Below are 19,257 nucleotides of genomic sequence, written 5' to 3'. Positions count from 1 at the left end.
TGACTTCTGGCTCAAAGCTGAACAGCTGGATAACTCCAATATTGCTCGCCATTTTTTTTGACCGGTAATGTTAGGTTGGGGTTGTGAACTATGGGAGAGCGTAAACAAAAGGATGATGGGATGTGGGAAATGGGGACAGGCTTAACTCAGTGCCAAGGGTTCCACCTAGAACTTAGAGATGAATATCTGATGAACTACTACTGTTCGACAGAAACTATCCTAGAAAACGACACAAGTTTTTTGATTTTTCCTAAAAATTGCTTAACAATGATTACAAGACCACTTTGAACACTTTTAGAATAGACCAGAAGATGATCAGACTGGAACTTTAAGTCTTGAGTGTAGGTATAGCACTATAGATCATGTACGTGTACTGAATACTTCTTCAGAGCAATTTGGAACATTTAAGTTTAAATTATATAGTTTGACCTCCTGAGAACCAGCCCATTCATTTATGTCTTCTGTGGGGAACATTTGTTTTTGGATTGTGTTGTTTGATTCATTTGTAGTTTTCTACTAAGACCTGATGTGCTTAAATAAGGACATCCCTGCCTTTCCAATGATATCTCATGGGTTTGGGCAGGATGGTAGGAAGTTTGGTTTCCAAGGGAGATAAAATGGAGTCTATAGAGCCATACGTTAATGTGGATGGTTCTCAGCAAAAAGTAAACTTTAAGTACACTGTCTTTGTTTTAGCATATACTAAGCATACTTGTACACATAAATAAAGTACTTTTTGCTAAGGGTTCTTTTTTATACTTGATTTTTTATACCACATGGTAGTTCCAGTGGCTTTGTAATGGCTTTTCATGTCACTGACAGGGACTTGGTTTGCACTTCACATGAAGGGACTTGAGATGCAACCTTTGACTTGACGTTTGGGACTTGAGAACAATAATAATGGATTGGATTGGATTTATCTGCGCTTTTCAAGACACCCAAAGCGCTTACATTATGTCCATTATTCATTCACTCCTCATTCATACTTGGTGATGGTAGCCACAGCTGCCCTGGGGCAGACTGACAGAGGTGTGGCTGCCAGTTCGCGCCTACGGCCCCTCTGACCATCACAGGGATCATTCATGTGCATTCACACACCAGTGGAGCCACACTGGAGGCAAGGAGGGTGAAGTGTCTGGCCCAAGGACACAATGACATTTTGGCTGGTGGGAGCGGGGATCGAACCGCCAACCCTTCGATCATTGGACGACCCGCTCAACCACCTGAGCCACTGTCGCCCCACAATGTTCATTTGAGGAACTTTTTTTTAACTCCATAATGCCAGCGTCAGATCTAAATATAAAAGATATCTTTATTACCTCTTTGAAACTGACAACTGCCTGTTTTTTGCTCCAACAAGCTGTAGAAAGCAGTGCGATGACAATTAATGACAGCAAAACATTCTTTTTAACTAAGCTTTAAGATTTGACTTGATATTACATCTTTGATTTAAATGCAAAGATTTTAGACTTGACATGGACTTGCAAAAAAAAAACTTGTGAACATATCTGGTTTATGTGAACTCCAACAACTTTTATTTTAAATGTTGTAGGTTTAAAACATAAAAGGACCCTCTCAAGAATGAATTTAGAAAAAAGTTTCTAAACGTTTTTCATGTTCTCTTTCCCATTCATTTATTTAGTAAATATTCTTACTTTTTATTGGTTATTAAAAATTATTTTTTAAAATTATTATTAGGTCTATTCAACTTCTGTAGCGTATTTAAGGCATCATGCGTCTATAGAAGTATTACTGCAAAGTCACCTTCAAATTTAATCAAAGCATAGCAGTTTGTGTTTGGCTGCTCCAAGCTGATTACAAGTCAATGGGGCATTGTGGCTGGTCAGCTGAACTTTCTGGAATTTTGTTATTGTATACTCCCCCAAACCAAGAACCTTACTTTCTTATCAAGGTCATAGTCTGCTCAGGAAGATATGGGATTTTAGTTTCCCAAAGCAGCAGCTGCAGCCCAAAAACAAGAAAGGAAAAAAGTGCAGATATTTCTAAATACATTTAATTTAGACATTTATTCCCCCTTTGAGAAGTTCTTTTTTTTTGATAACTTGAAATAACTTGAGCACAAACTTTGAGGAAAACTGGTTTATTCAGTGATCAGAACAGTAAGAAAGACAAACCCTCTGTTAACACATTCTAAATGTTGAACAGGAAAGGTTTACTCTCAAACCTAAACGTTTTCTCATTCTTTCAAGTTGCTTGCAAAAATTACAGGTTATTACGACTGTTTTCCACTAGATGGTCCTGTTGCACAACAATGAGGTACAACATCTGGGAAAACAAGAAAGCACCAAATCACCTAGAATCTGGATATATGTTGAGATTAACAGGATGAAAATGAAGAAATAGAAGTCATGTTGCAGACCCTTTTTTTTATTTATGAGGGTGCATCGTTTCAAATTTTTATGATTTTTTTTTTTGTCTTCTTTGATAAATTTGCAGTCAAAGCAGAAACAGCATCTTCACAGGCCACTGAAAAGGAGAAAAAAGTTGAGATGAATTCATATCTGCTCAGACAAAAAGACTACAAGTCACACATCTAAAAAGTCATTTTAAAGACACATTGAAGAGCAGGACATGGAGGACAGGGACCCCCAAATTTCACTTAAGGGTTGACTTGAGGTTCTAATGCAAAACCAAAGACACTGGCTCAAAATAATGTTGCACCCAGGTGGGTTCTAAATGTCCATGGATTGCAAGCTTGGTAGCTTTTGATGGTCATGCCTGTCAGTGTCGCCTGCTTTTTAATTAGAAATTACCACAGGGGATCCTGTGGCATTTCTTAATTAAATTGTGCCAAATGCTATTAAAAACATACTCTCATTGTGTTAAAAGGGCCCATCGGAGTCTTTGTTTATTGCTTACGTTACGAGAATAAGCTGTTTAATGGTCATAGCACCATCTTATTCATCTGATTCCACTAGTAGTCAAATGAAGTTTGCATGACTTAAGTGCAAACTTTGTTTTAAATGGAAGGGCTCAGAAAGGACGCAATTATGATAGTTTTGATACTGTTGCATCAATTATGAGGCAGTAAAATATGATTTAGCATCGACATAGTTCCAAAAACACCTGATATCCTTATTTTCAGCATCATTTTAGCACTTACCATCTGGAAAAATCTTCAGCACTCCACGAACCAATAACTACTGACATGTCAGTGGTGACTTTTCCATCTGCTGTCTTCAAATCATCTTCGGACTCGCTGTTGTAGTTGCCACAGGCACCACACACTTTACTGGCCAGGCTGTTGTCAACAGTGACAGTGACCTCCTGTGAGACGGAGTAGGTCACACGCACAGCTGATTTCCTCTGAATGACCACGCTCCTGTCCAAGACTTGCACTGACAGCTGATTTGTCAAATTGTTGGGAGGAGACACTTTCTTGCCATTGACCTGGAGCACACAAATACAGTGACATTAAAGAGTTCAGACCATTTTAACCCCAAAACAAAATTGACTTCTTCAAGAAAAGGTCCATACCCAAATCCCATGTTGGCTGTTCACTGTAACAGTAGCCTCGTTGAAGAAAACATGTACAGTGGCAGGAGCGAAAGCTGATTTTTTATGGCAAACCCTGACATCAACTACAACACGAAACCAGTTCTCAGAGGTCTCGTCGCAAAGAGATGCCACCTCCACTGCCCCTTGTGCCTCTACTGCTGCAGTCATGCCATCAAAGGAGCTCAGCTGGCCAGCATGGCTTATGGTGCAGTGCGCCTGCTTGATGTGACAACTCCTGACCCCACCTCGTACATCACAAACCTCCGTACTAGAACAGGACAGCCTTTGACACTTCACCAACCCAGAGGCCTCACACACACATCTGGATTGACAGTCTTTGTCCACCACTACCTGGTTCACCTGAAATAGAGAATTTGTATTGTCATGTTGCTTACATTTGAAATAGTACAACCATTATGTTTCCTTTTTATATCTGAAAACATGTTTTTCCTTTTTTAAATTTTTTTTAATGGGTACTACTTTTATAGTTCAACACCACAAAACATAAACAGACTTTACCGTCAAATATCTGCCGTCATGAACACACCCACAGTTTTCCAGGGGAACACACTGGGCGCCATCAAAAACAAAACCAGCGTCACACTCGCATCCTTCAAAACAGCTTTCAGAGCAAGTGAGTTGCTGGATGAAGCTGGCACATGTCCCTCTGCAGGTATCAGCACACACCTCATAGTGACTGTTTGGAGGACAGGACGCAGCTAAACCAGGACAAAATGGTTTAAGAAACTGTGATGCTCAAAAATCCGGAAGAAATCTGCTTTCATTTTGTTTCCAACTTACGACAGAATGAGCTGCTCCTCCACGGCTGGATTTGCACTCCGGCATTCTGGCATGCCAACACGTAGGCCTGCACACTGTTGCACAGAATTTCTTTGCTGCCACCCGCGGCGCAGACATCAAACACACAATCTGAGACATATGCTGCTGGGTCGATTTTACTGTGGCAGGCTTGGAAAGGCCCATCAGGAGCCTTCATGATGCCGCAAGAGTCTAACTTTTCATACAAAACAGCGTTGGCTTTCTCACACACCGGACAGTCCTCTTCACAGCCACCACAAATATGCTCTGGCAGGTCCACTACCCATGACTTTCCAAATTCATTAACGTTCTTTGTTCCTTTTCCACCAGGAAGTCTGAATTCATCACGGTCTTTCTTGTTGTAGTTACCACAAAGACCACACATCTTGCCCTGGTATGTAGAAGGAACGATGACCTCAACATAGTAGACGGTGTCATAGAGGACTTTAAGTCCAAAGTCTGTTCGAACAAATGTATTATGACCTTCCCTTGTTACTGTAAGACGGCCCTTATCCAGAGAGAGGGGAAGGTTCAGCTCTTCATTATTCACCTAGACAAACACAAAAAGGATACTCATTTCAGTTGTTGGTGAGAACAATTATTAATAAAATGCATTTAAACTGTTTACAATAAAGTGTTGAACTCACAATGACTTTCCAAGGCACTCCATGCTGTATGGAAATGTTATAACCGTAAACGGTCACCGTTACAGACTTGGTTACAGACACTTTTCCATTTCCGTATTTTGCATTTCCTTGAGTCACAGTGAAAGGCGTTAGTTGGTTGTCGTTGTCATCACAAACTTTGGCCAGGACGTAGACACAGGTACCCTGGAAATCAAACCTTTGTCCATCAAAGGAAGTGTAGTGTGGGTCACCAGAAGCCACGCACTTCCCTTCCTCCTCTGGGTGGCAGCCTTTCACTCCGTTCACCAGCTTGCAGGTTTCTCCTCTGCGGCACTTTTCCTTTTGGCAAGAAACTGCTCCATTCTCCCCACATATGCACTTCTCCATGCACGTGTCTTCAGGGTAGAAAACATCACCTTTCTGGTAGTATTGACCATTGTAGGAGCACCCACAGTCCCTCACAGGCACACAGGTATCTCCACTCATCAGGTGACCTTGGTCACATTCACAAGCTTCTGAGCAATGCATGTGGCAAGTGGTGAGAGAGTTTATGCTGGCGCAGGTAGTTGGGCAGCCTGAGGCGCACAGGTTGTAGTGACTGTTGGCAGGGCACTCCATTGCTGTGGGATGGGAAGAAATCAACAGAGACACTCAAAAAAAAGACAGACTATTTAAAAATCCACGTAAAAACAAAAATAATTTTGACTTACGACAGAATGCCTGTGTTCTCCAAGGGTGGATGGGGATTCCTTGGCTCTGGCAAGCAGACAGATACACTTCCACAGCCTTACATACTGAACCATGGTGCCCGTGAAATTGGCAAACATCATACACACAGTCCTCCACGTACGCAGCAGGGTCCACAAACTTATGACACTCTCTAAAAGGTCCGGTCTCATCAGCAATAATACCACAGAATTGTGAGGCTTGGTAAACCTTCTTCTGGGAGTCAGAACAGGCCTGACACCACGGCCCTTGGCAAGCTGATGAACATCCTGGTACAGAAGCCACCTGCCAACTCTCCCCAAGCTTGGCTTCATCAGGGGTGGTCTTGCCATTCTGCATGGTCATGTCATCGAGAGCTTTCCCATTGTAATTGCCACATAGGCCACACATAGCACCATGGTAGTTGCTGGGGACAGTAACCCTCACTGTGCTCCACCAGTCATATGTAATGGTGATACCAGCGGCTGTCTCAATTACAGCCTGACTGCCGCTCAGAAAGACAGCCAGCTCGTCGTTCGACTTCAGAGGTAGTGCGGCTAGCTGGCCGTTGAGCTGAAGGAGGTGTAAAAGAAGAGAATATTTTTAGGAGATTAGGAATTTTATAATTTTGTAAACATTGCTAATCCGTTTTAGTGTGCGGTTCAATCTTACATTAATTAGACTGCCTGGATCAAAATTGCAATACTCAAGTATTAAATATATGTAAGGAATGTATGACGAATGTCAGAATTAGCCTAGTTATTATCCTCTGAAATGAGCGGAGATGAAAGCCTCTGCGATGGTTTTGTTTTTAAAAATGTGACTGTCCTATTTCTTCCTTTCAAAATTTGCTCCCAAATGCAGATCACTTTAATCTTTTGCTACACATCATTTGTGGGATTAATCATACCTTGAAAATTCCACTTACCAAGGCCTTGTAGGGGTTTTCTTTGCTGATAGTGAGAGTGGAGCCATAAATAGAAAATGTGACAGTCTTTGTAAAGGACACGGCCTTGCTTCCACGGTTCTCATTCTCCACAGTCACGTTAAATGGCACCAACCCAGGGTGTTGGGAGCACAGTCCAGCCAGTTGATATACACAAGTCCCTTGGAAATTGAACCGGCGACCATCAAAAGTGTGATAGTGTGGGTCACCCGAGGCTGTGCATGTGGCATAACTGATGGGTTGGCAGACACGCTCTCCATCCTGTATGATGCATTTCTCATTAACAGAGCAGGACGCCTCACGACATGTCACCATGCCCAGGGTGGTGTCACAGACACAAAGGCGACTACAAGCCTCATCAGCCCAGAACTGCTGGCCTGGCGTGTAGTAGCGACCCTGATAAGAGCACCCACATGTTTTTGCAGGAATGCAGACGCCGGCGCTCAGGACGTAACCCTCATCACACACACAGGCCTCAACACATGCACCGCTGCATGTCTGCTTTTGCTCAGGGAAGGGACAGGAGGGCTGGCAAGGACTGGCACAGTGTTCATAGTGGCTGAAGCGCTGACAATTCATTGCTGCATGTAGAACAAGATTACACACGAATTAACTATAAAATTTGAATATTTAATCAATAATCTTGAGAAAAAAATCAAAATGCTCACGGCAGTTAAACTCTTTCCTCCAGTCCTTGATTATTATTCCCTCATCACGGCATTGCTTATTGTATGAGGTTAAAGCCTGGCACAGCATTCTTTTGTCCCCCTTATTCAAACACATGTCATATACACAATTGTTCATAAAAGCTTGAGGGTCGAGTTTGCTATTGCATATCTTAAATACACTATTGGTCTTGGCTGCAAGACCTCCACAGAAAGCCTGAGTCTTGTAGAGTTCCCGTTCATCATCATCACAGGTAGGGCAATTTTTTTCACAGGTGTCCCAGCAAGGATGGCCCTTGTCTTGATCAGGTGTTTGCCAGCTCTTACCCCACTCTATCACTGAGGCAACTGCTTTGCCAGACGGATTCTGGAGTTCATCACCTGTATCACCATTGAAGTTGCCACACAAACCGCACACACTGCTGTAGTAGCTGCTGGGGAGCTTGATGACCAGATGCCAGTTCCAGTCATAAGACACAATCAAGCCAAACTTTGTTTCAACCACTGCAGAGGATCCACTTTGAAACACGGACACCTCATTGTCACCCAGTTGAAAGGGTAGGTTCAGCAGCTCCCCATTGACCTGAAAATAAAATCATATCCACAGTGCATTACAAAAAAACATAACAGGTCAAGCTGACAACAAAACAAATCTTACCGTGACTTGACCAACTTGGTTCTTGCGAATGGTGATGTTGTAGTCATAAATAAACACATCTACCTCTCTGACAAAGGACACAGCTGCATTTCCTCTATTATCATTTCTCTCAGTGATGGAGAATGGAACAAGACCATTGAGGTTCCCACAGGTCTTAGAGATGATGTATTTGCAAGTTCCTTGGAAGTCAAAGTCAAAGCCATCAAAGGTGTGGTAGTGGGGATCTCCCCAAGCCCAGCAGGTGGATGTGTACTTGGGGATGCACACAGCCTCACCCCCCTCAACACGGCATGTCTCCTGCACCCGACAGTTAGCATCTTTGCAGGGATCTGTGATGAGCAGAAAAAAAAAATCAAACTTGTTTTAGAATATAAAATTTACTGTTTAAAAATCTACATCAGCAATTTGCTGAATTTTCTTAAATAGTTTATTATCTGATTTAATAAAAATTAAGATTTATACATTTTCATGAATGTTGCTTTTCTGTTTTAGTCAAAGTGACATTTTTAATGTCTAACCTTTGTTGTAACATTCTTTAACTCCTTTCTTGATCATGCACTGGGTGTCTTCTGGACAGGAATACTCCTCACAGATGAGGCCTGTTGCTGGATTACAGGAACACGCTAATGAACAGTCCTCTTCATACGTGACCTCACCTGGCTAGAAACAGCAAAAGAGAAGATATGTTTTACAGAATTTTCTTTCAAATGAGTTTTCAGAATAAAGAAAAGTTAGTTTATTGTACCTTGTAAGTTTTCCCCCTGTCATAGCAGCCACATTCAGTCTCTTTGACGCACGTCTGACCATCATATAGGAAGCCTGCATCACATACACAGCCTTCTGTGCAGGCCTCAGGACACTGAACCATGTCTGACAGGCCAGGGCAGGAATAAGTGCAGGTTTCTGCACACACCTCATAGTGGCTGTTTGCAGGGCATTTCATTGCTAAAGTAAAGTGTCAAAAGAAAGTAAGTGGAGTCATTTTAAGACATGATCTGCCCTTAAAAAATTCAATTAATGCCATATTTGAAGAAAAAAAAACTCTGGGCCACTTACGACAGAAAGAGGGAGTCCTCCAATCGTTCACGTTCACTCCAGCCATGTGACAGTTGTAGGCGTAGGCTGCCACACTGTCACAAAGCACCTTTCCATCCCCATTGGAGGCACACACATCAAACACACAGTCATCAAAGTAAGATTGTGGGTCCAGTTTACTATGGCAGACTGCAAATGGACCTTTGGGTGCTGTGAGAATACCGCAGTAAGCGGGCTTTGAAAAGACGTCCTTGTGAGCTGGGTCACAGTCGGCGCACTCATTCCCTTGACAACCATTCTCGCACACCACATTTGGAATGGCAACCTTCCATGATTTTCCAAACACATTGATGTCTTTGGCTAGTATCTGATCTGGCATCTGGAAGTCGTCTTTTCTGTCTCCATTGAAGTTTCCGCACAAACCACAGACTTTGTCCCGATAATTACCTGGGACTGTGACAGTCACATGATAGACCAGATCATACGTAACAAGCAATCCAAAATTTGTCGCAATCAAATAATTTGTGCCCTCTTGATAGACCTGGACTTCTCCATCATTAAGATTTAGTGGAATGTTGTTAAGTACTCCATTTACCTAAGAAAAATAGTTATAATTAAACTTAAGAACTGTAACTAGTTGTCGTTTTGAAACAAGATTGTTCTCAACTGCTTACCAGTACTCCAAACATCTTGCTCTTCATGATAAGAGTGAAGCCAAAGACCTCTACAGCAACCAGCCTGGTGACAGAAACCTTTTTCTTTCCTTTCATTCGGTCCCATTGCACATTTTCCACCTGGACAGAGAATGCCTCCAAGTGTGTATCTTCTACTCCACAGCTCTTGGAGAGAACGTAGGTACAAGTGCCCTGGAAATCAAACTTTTGCCCATCAAAAGATGTGTAATGAGGGTCACCTGAAGCCCGGCACACACCCTTGCCAACAGGGTGACATTTTTGGATGCCGTTTTCTATTTTACATTTTTCATTAGGGCCACATTTGAACTTTTTACATGTAACCTGAAAAAAGGAGAGGAAATGAGAAAGCTGTAAGTATATTTCTGTCCAGCTGGTTTACTTTGGCACACATTCTTTAAAGTCTTAGACTCGGTTTTCGAGTCTGTTTTTCTCTTTACCTCTCCATCTTGGGTACATTTGCACTCCTCCTCACACTGCCCATTGGGATAAAATACTTCATTGATGCGATAGTAGAGGTCATTGTAGAGGCAGCCACACTGTGAGAAGGGAACACACTGATCTCCACTCAGGATGTACCCTTCATCACAAGAACAGCCTTCTTCACAATGAGCCCGGCAGCCTGGAGGGGGAGCCAAACCTTCACAAGATGCAGGACAAGCGCTTGCACAAATGTCATAATGGCTGTGGATGGGACACTTCACCGCTGTGAAGACAAAAAAGAAAAAAACAATTAATATTTCATTTCAGTGGAAACGTTGACTTAACCACACACTGAAAAGAAACTTTAACTCCAAATATAACAGGAAATCCAAGTAACCCACTGCTTTTGACATGATTTCAATTGAATTATACTGAATTGTGTATAGAATTCATGTCTCACCACAGAAGTTACTGGTCCTCCAGCTGTACACGTTGACCCCCACACCTTGACAAGCAGATGTGTACGCTGTTACAGCCTGGCACAGCACATCCTTTCTGCCTTCATACATGCAAACATCATAGACGCAGTCTTCAAAGAACCCAGCTGGATCCACTTTTGCATGGCAGTCACGGAATGGCCCTTTGGTGTCTCTTATGATTCCACACAAGTCTTCCTTTTCATATTGAACCTTCTGAGTGATGTCACAGCTGGGGCACACTCCTTGACAGCCTTCAATGCAGCCAGGTATCTCAGCTACTCGCCAACTGGTACCAAAATCTGTTGGTTTCACAGGTGTATTTCCATTCTTTGGGGTTAGATCGTCTTGCATGTTGCCATTGTAGTTACCACAAAGGCCACAAACTGCCCCCATGTAGTTGCTTGGCAGGGTTACAAATGCAGCACTGTGCCAGTTAAAAGACACTTTTAGGCCAAAATCTGTGGTGACTACAGCAAACCAACCACTCTTGTACACAGATACTTTTCCTTCAACCAGGCTGACAGGCAGGTTGACCAACTGATCATTAAGCTGAAGAATAAAACAGAATATTATTCACATTATACAGAAAATTTTCAATAATGTGAAAATCTTATTACAGAAAATCAGAGTGAGACCATTTTTGTTCTTTTTTGTATACATTTGTGACCATTTGAATCTCTTACCATAATAAGGCCATTATGTGTCTTTGTGATGACAATGTTGAGGGAATACACCTTAATCTGTACTAGCTTGGTATAGGAAACAACGTTTCTGCCTCGATGTTCATTCTGCACCAGGACCTCAAAAGGGGTCAACTCTGTGTCCTTGGAGCAGAGTGCAGCAAGTTGGTACACACACGTCCCCTGGAAGTCGTACTTTTTGTTGTCAAAAGTCACATAATGGGGGTCACCAGTGGCCTTGCAGGTGCTGTAGGACAACGCCTGACATTTTCTTATGCCGTCAACCACTTTGCATTGTTGCCCCACCCCACAGCCTTTATCCTGGCACGCCACCTGCCTGGTTCCGGCCACACATTTACACAGCTGCTTACAATTCTGATCAGCCCAGAATGTCTGCCCAGCTGGAATATATCGTCCATCATATGTGCAACCACACTTAGTAGCAGGTACACACTCGGATCCACTTAAAACAAAGCCTTCTTTACAGGTGCAAGTTTCCACACATGGGCGTTGACATTTGGATGGAGCATCAGGGTCAGAACATGTGGCAGGGCAAGCACTGCCACAGAGCTCATATTTGCTGTTAGCTGGACATCTAGGAGCTTTAGAAAGATATAAAATATAAATATAATATAATATAAATGCTCAAATACTTCTACTACTTCAATTCATTTTTATTAACTTTACTTACAGCATTTTGCCAATCCTCTCCAATCTCCAATTTGGACCCCAGCAGCCTGACAGGCCTCAGCATAAGTCTCCAAGGCATTGCAAAGGAACTGCCGCAGACCTTTTCCCATGCATAAATCATATTTACAGTTTTCCAGATACGCTTTCGGGTCAATGATAGCATGGCAATTTTTGAACGGTCCGTTTTCTTTACGGGTAATGATCCCACAAGACAAGTCACTGTCCCACTTGTTCAGCTGACTTTCTGTACAGCTGCCACACCCGCCCACGCAGTCGTTTCTGCACTGAGGATCTGCTACCAATCCTGGGACCTTCCAGCTGCTGCCAAAGGCCACAGCTCCACTTGCCTGAGTTCCAGAAGGTGTTGTAAAGTCGTCCTTGGGATTGCCATTAAAATTACCACAGAGACCACAAGTCTTGCCACTGTAAGTGTCGGGCAGTGTGACCACAAGATTGTGAGTCCAGTCATAGCGGACCATTAAACCAAAATCAGCCTCTATAACCACAGAGCGGCCACTTTGAAAAATTTTCAATTTGCCGTTGTTCAAGATTATAGGCAAACTCCACAGACTATTGTCAACCTGCACAAATAAAAGCATAAAACATGAGAATTAAGCATCACTCAGTCAAACAAGCAACAGTAAATGTTACAATTTGTCAACAGATTAGTGAAGATTTACAGGAATAGTTGTCTTTTGTCAACCCAGCAGGAAAGCTTACCCTCACACGGCCTGTCTCCGATCGAACTGCTGTGATGGTGGTGTCATACACTTGAACTGTGACAAGACCAACGTATGACACTCTATGGCTTCCTCTGTTCTCGTTCTGGGCATGGACCTCGAAAGCTGTGAGACGGCTGTCCTCTCCACAGTTTTTAGCAATAACATAGGTGCAGGTACCCATAAAATCAAAGCGTTGCCCATCAAATGTCCGATAGTGAGGATCCCCCATGGCCCAGCAGGTACCCATCTTTGATTGAGGAACACACAAGGGAGAGCCGTTCTTCATCTCACAAACCTCGCTGAGACTACAGATGACCTGGCTGCAAGATTTTGAAACACTTCCTGGGAAACAATGAACAATGTTACATGCATACATTTAACAAAAGAGCAAAAAGTATATCTACTACTACCGGTTAGTACACATTGTTAATCAAAATAACTTGCAGTATGTGAGTATCAAAAACATGGTTGAGAATAAAGAAAAATAACGTATTTTACCTTTCTTTGTACAATGTCCTGGAGCACCGTAACCATTCATTTGGCTCAGTCCTATACTATAGAGAGCAAAACTTGAACTGGAGCTGGTCAGAGTGTGGAAATCACTGCCAGTAGTTTCTGGGTAGGACATTTCTGTCCAGGAAAAATCTGTCCCTGCAACTTTTTTCCACTGAACATTTCTTGGGAGGTTTTTATTGTCATACTGCAACATTTCGGTTGCACTGGTCTGTGCAACTACCAAGGCTCTGTTTTCAAAACCTTTAAGGCCTGGTAGTGAGTATGAAGAGCAGAAGTGGTCTGTAGGCATAATGGTCATCAGAAATGGATCATAGTATTGGAACCAGCCATATTCTACCCCATTAAAAAGGAGGAGGACCTGAATGCCATGATCAGCCTGAATAAACAGTGATTCAGTGTTGCCGTGGTTTATTTCCTTTGTCTCCCCTTGGGATAGTTTGAATTTGTCGCCACTGTTGCCATGTTGGAGAGTAACTTGGGTGGGTTGGGAGGCCTGGATGTAGATTGTGTCATATCGTATCTGGACGCTCAGAGGAGGTATGATGAAACTGGTTCCCCATCTGCTTGATGGCAAGAGCTGCTCATAAACATGGTTACATTTTGAGAAACGCCATGTACAAGTGTGGCCGCCAAAAACAGCAACAGGGTGCTGGGAGGTGACTTTGCTGCCAGAAAGGTCATCTTTGCTCTGGAGCTGGACACTCTCATATGGCTTAAGATCAATTACCATTTTACTGCCTTTACTATAAGAACGACCCTCTAATTGAATCGCTCCCTCTGGAGAAATCTCAATTTTGTTGTTTTCTTTTCCGTTTGTTATGGCAAACTCTTTATAAGAGCCATTGGGGGATCCAGGAGGAGTAAATATATAGTATTCAGTACCCCATTCAGAGATTGGATATATCACAGAGGTATCAGCTGTGTATAACTTGTAGCTAAATGATGTTACAGACACATCTCCAGAGGCTTGAATACGAATGGTTTTTAAGGACCTACTACTGCCGTACATTTCAACAACAATTGGGATATTGATGGTGACTCCTTGCCCTGCATTGAGAGTTTTTTCTTGTTTGAAGTTGAGAAGAGGAACTTGGACTGTCACTTTGGTACCGTCCTGAACAGCTGTGATGTATATTTGAAAGAGAGGATTAGCATAGTTTGGAGCATAATTCTCCATAAATGACAGGGCAAACTCCCTCCCTGCCCAGCCAGAAATGAGTGGACCTGAAAGATGGGAAGAGAATAAGTTGGAAGACTTTGTTAAAAGAAATGATACTATTCGGGTAAAATCTGACACAAAGGGGGTGAATCTTGGAAATATGTCAGAAACTATCACAATATTGGGGAGAATGTTTATGCCCAGGCTATCAAATGAGTTTTCAGATGGACTATGCAAACACAAATAACGCACCCTGAAAATAATTTTAGCAAAGTGGCAAATATACAAGCGTAATAAATCAGAAATTACAAATGATGTTACTTACAGCTGAGTAAAGTTCCAAAAGCACAAAGTAGCAACAGGTTCCCCATGGCTGCTAAAAGAAAAAAATTCTCGCATTAGTTCTTACAATTCTCAAAAATGCATTTATGTAAATCAAGCAAACACATTTATACGCCAAGCAGCATACAGCATCTCAAACAGTACCAACCTACTGTGAGGCATGGGATGAGATGCTTTACTGTTTCATCCTTTTATATACTGACGAACAAAAAAAAAGTCACCAATGAATAAACCTCAAAGCTTGACCATACCGTTCCTCTAAAACAAACAGACAGAACTTGGAAAATACTCTCAGGTCCTGTTGTATGTTGACCTAGGTGTGAGGTCTAATACAAATTACATATGTGGACTGAACAATTTATTTTGTGCTTGGGTTACACACCCTCCAACATGCGTATCCTGTCATTTTGTCGGGAATCGGTTGGGAAATGTCTTGTGACCTTTTCAATAAAATCTTTGTTGTGGTAAGGATAATAGTTTTGTATTTTGCAGAAAAATAACTCAATAAAGTCAAAATTGTTTTTTTTATTAATCAGACAGTGGAAACATTTTGACTAAACTAATAATGATTTGTTCCTTTTTCTATTTCACAGACGTCAAATTTTTTGTGAATTGTAAATTTGTAAAAAAAAATATATGCAAAAGAAAAAAATGTATATACATTACATAAAAATACATGAAACTACCACTACATATGCAAAAAAAAACGTTAGTTTTTGGTAAGAACAATCATTTGATTGGGTTTGCATTTAAAGGAGGGATCTGCTCTCATGTCCTAAATATTTCAGCTACATTATAATACTGTCATCAAATTGGCAGCTTAAAATTTTAAATTTTTTTATTTGACCTTTTTTGTATCAGAAAGACACGTATCAGATTTCTTGCTTTTAATTGAGTGCACAAATTACACTTAACTTTAAGCTACTTAATACTTGTCAAATGTGTCCCATGACAAGCTTGCATAATGGGTGGATGATCCTAAAGAGCTGATGCATCAAGCATTAAGCTAACATTTCAGTGAAATGGGGCAGATTGTGTTGGCTTTTTGAGCCACCCAAAGAATAACAATGTGTAGCAGAGGGTGCAACAACCATTTGCAATAGAAAGAAAGTCAATATATCTGGGCTTTTACGGTTTGTACATGACTGTTTAAAAAAACAGATTAAAAACTCAAATATTTAATTGGTGTGCACAAAAGCATCAAGCTTGTTTTAGTTCTTGCACATGTATTGTTTTCTGGGATTTAGGACAAGGTGTGCCCTCATAACTATTTTTCCAACTCTCCATTATTAAAAATCAGTTAGACATTTCTGTAAGCACAGTAAACGGGTCGACATATTAAGAAACATTAGTTAAAAGTTTGAAATTTATGATACAAGGAGCACAAATTGTATCTAAAAGTGATTATTGAAATGGTTGTTAACCTTTATTTGCTTTAACATTAGAAGAACTTGCAATAGTGTGTTAAAAACTGATTATATTTTAAGAAATGTTAATGTCATTTTCCAACTTCCAAATATGAAATGATTTTGTTTTACATCACATTTCACTGACTGTTGACAATGGGCAGAGCTGCAGCAGTTAACAGTTACAGAGAAAAACTAAATGTCTATAATTTAAAAATAACAGGGCTTTGATAAATGTCTGCCAAGTCATTGGCATAATTGTTCCAACTGTACTTGTTTGAAAGTCGTCTGGCAAATAATCATGTTGCAAACCTGGATTTGAAGAAGGACAGATGACCCTTGTGCTATCCTAGGCACTTTAACATTGGGAGGTGGATCATCTAGACCCCACAAGACAGTACGCTGAACCTTTTTTCTTCAATGATTTGTGATCTTCACTGGTGTCCATGGATTACATGAAATCCTCTTCACCTTTATCCACCTTTGTCATGGTAGGGAGAACACGTCAATGTAAGGGTGGGGTCATCTAAGATAGCACAAGGGTTAAACTGAACCTCTACATCAGTGTTTTTCAACCAGTGTGCCGCGGCACACTAGTGTGCCGTGGGAGATGGTCAAGTGCGCCGTGGGAAATTGCCCTCATTCACTGATCTAAAAAAATTTTCCATCTCCAGGAAATCAGCTCTTTGTTCATCCAAACAGGCCCTGGTAAAACACTGAGTAGTTAGAAATATAAAAGATCTTAAAATTACTTTTTCTTTGTGTTTATTTAATTCTATTAAAGACATTTTGATAAGAATCACGGTACCGCGATTTAGCTGCAGCTATAACTGTGTAAGGAAAAGTCCCGCCCCTTTAACTGTCTCCGCCAATCATTCTTGAAGGCTTAATCACATGTCCATCCGTCTGACCAATCAGAAGTGGTTAAAGTCTTCATTTCCTTGTTCTTAATTCTGCTGATAAAGTCGCTCAGTTCTAACAAAAATACCAGCTTAAGCTCGTCTTTAGCTGGTGGTTCATCTCTTAGAAAAAACAGCCGCAACTTCCTGCTTTTTCTGCCACAATTATCACAAAAATCCACGTGAGATTGCGGGGGGGCAGGGGGGGGGGGGCTGACGATCAATAGAGATCATGAATTTCTGCTTTTTTTTTTTTTTTGGATGCTGGTGTGCCGCGGGATTTTTGTCAGGGTTAAAGTGTGCCGTGGCTCAAAAAAGGTTGAAAAACACTGCTCTACATTATGTCTGAAGTATGAGAAAGATGAAAAGAAACAAACTCCTATTCCATGCTGCAGCTCATCCAAAGGGACAAAACTATCAACTATCATTGAGATCAAGTGACCTTAATGACAGTGCTTTTCATCAAACACATGAGAAAAGGTAACAAAAAAAAATTATTTTAAAAAGCTCCACACAGTTGTTGTGAACTTTGAAAAGCTTCAGAAATCAGAATATCCATTAATTCGTCCATTTTTTAAACCCACTATATCCCTTTTGGGGTCTAGGGTTGCTTGAGCCTATCCCTTTTCAGGTTCACCCAGGACAAGTTGCCAGTTCATCACAGGGCCAGCCAACCACACACTCACACCTAGGGACAATTGTATATTCACCAATTGACCTAGGATGCGTATTTTTTAACTTTGGGAGGAAGGTAGAGTATGTGAAACAAACCCACACTCGCGAGGTGGGAACATGCACACACTACAAAGAAAAGTCCCAGCTATGAGGCCTTCCCGCTGTAGAGTGTGAGTGCTAACCACTGCACCACTGCACAGGCCCGACCAGAATATATACACAGGTTAACTTTATATGTCATTTTGCACTTTTTAATATGGAAGCCCATGTTTTGCCTGCTTTAAAAACCGCCTCAAGTGGTCTTTTGAGGAACTGCAACAATTGTTTTTTCTGTCATTTGCTTTAAAAAGAAAGAGGGAGGATGGTAATACAACACCTTTTAAAATACTTGTAATGTTAATACAGAAATAATATTATTTGGAACTGAACTTCTAGTGAAGGTAAGCAAAATGGCCTGTTTATGGTAGAAATGATGGAAAAGGGAACTGCCCAGTGCAGCTACTTATAGGCAAAAAATGCCCGAGCAAACAGTTTTGTTGTCTGTAGGGAATCAGAATGACCTCTTTAGGAATTATTTTAAAATTTGGCATAAAAATATAAAAAAGAAAGACACAACAGAGCCACAATTGTTTGTAATTTTGTTCTATTTTGTCAAAAAAGGAAAATTCGTCCCTTCACAATTAAACATCCTGCCTAATTACAATTGTGGTTTAATGCCTTTATAACAGCTTTGTTCAAATGAAGCCAAAAAATATCAGGAAACATGGGTTTTTAATGCTGCTTTACAGTTTCTAACTGCTTTGACCTAGCTGCTTCCCTTTCAGTGTCTCATATTTGTTAGCAAAACAGCATGACTTTCATAATTTTTATTTAGGCATAACTGAACTGAGTTTACATTAATCTTTTGTGATGAGTTTCTGTCTACTGAGCAAATCAAATAGGATTTAAATGACTGTTTGAGAGAGGCAATTACTCAATGTTTTGACAACATGATTTCTAATATTTCTACCTCTCCATCACCACTGTATTTCCAAAGTGAGACACCAACTGTTTAATGTTTTGACTTAACCCATTCTAGCTCTTTTCTGCCTCTTTTTGAGTACGCAAGCCAGTGCGTTTCTTTAGAAAAATACAGTACAGTACTTACAGTGTACTTAAGTGGTATTTACATGGTACTTATTGTGTAACTACTGGGTACTTTCAGAGTATTTACATGGTACTTTTTATTTAATTTACTGGGTACTTACAGTGTGTTTACATGGTACTTTTTATGGGACTTACTGGTTACTTACATGGTACTTTTTTGTGTCCACTCTGTACTTACGTGGTACTTACTGTGTATTTATGTGATACTATTTGGTTCATACCAATGTGGCACATACTGGGTATTTATAATATACGTATTGGGTATTTACATATTGTGCAAAGGTGTCTTTTGTGGTACTTACCACATGTAAGAACATGGTAAGTACAAATAAAGTACCTTGACCTTTAGGTCTGCACTCGTATGTTTCATGGTATTTACCATGAATTTACCACAGAAACTACCCCCTAAATACAATGAAACTGGACTGTAAAAGAAAGTTAGCCCTATTTCCACT

At 41.0% G+C, this 19,257-nt stretch overlaps 1 protein-coding gene across 1 annotated transcript; it reads right to left on the bottom strand.

Annotated features, from left to right (window-relative positions):
* Nucleotides 1-2,085: 2,085 nt before the first annotated feature.
* fcgbp (Fc gamma binding protein) lies at nucleotides 2,086-14,823 on the bottom strand. The gene is made up of 21 exons (XM_023964372.2): nucleotides 14,660-14,823; nucleotides 13,158-14,399; nucleotides 12,658-13,001; nucleotides 11,939-12,518; nucleotides 11,251-11,849; nucleotides 10,549-11,116; nucleotides 10,106-10,371; nucleotides 9,648-9,989; nucleotides 8,995-9,568; nucleotides 8,684-8,883; nucleotides 8,457-8,598; nucleotides 7,939-8,267; nucleotides 7,284-7,863; nucleotides 6,598-7,196; nucleotides 5,675-6,242; nucleotides 4,986-5,584; nucleotides 4,321-4,888; nucleotides 4,039-4,238; nucleotides 3,499-3,879; nucleotides 3,125-3,411; nucleotides 2,086-2,487 (listed from the first exon to the last, which is right to left on the bottom strand). Exons 1-21 carry the CDS (start codon nucleotides 14,703-14,705, stop codon nucleotides 2,478-2,480), a joined length of 9,024 nt encoding a protein of 3,007 aa, XP_023820140.1. The 5' UTR covers nucleotides 14,706-14,823; the 3' UTR covers nucleotides 2,086-2,477.
* Nucleotides 14,824-19,257: the final 4,434 nt, after the last annotated feature.

This window comes from Oryzias latipes, chromosome 16 (assembly GCF_053564925.1).
Source record: "Oryzias latipes strain Hd-rR chromosome 16, Olatipes_Hd-rR_3.1".
Taxonomy (NCBI): domain Eukaryota; kingdom Metazoa; phylum Chordata; class Actinopteri; order Beloniformes; family Adrianichthyidae; genus Oryzias; species Oryzias latipes.
This window is presented reverse-complemented; position numbering and strand designations above follow the sequence as displayed.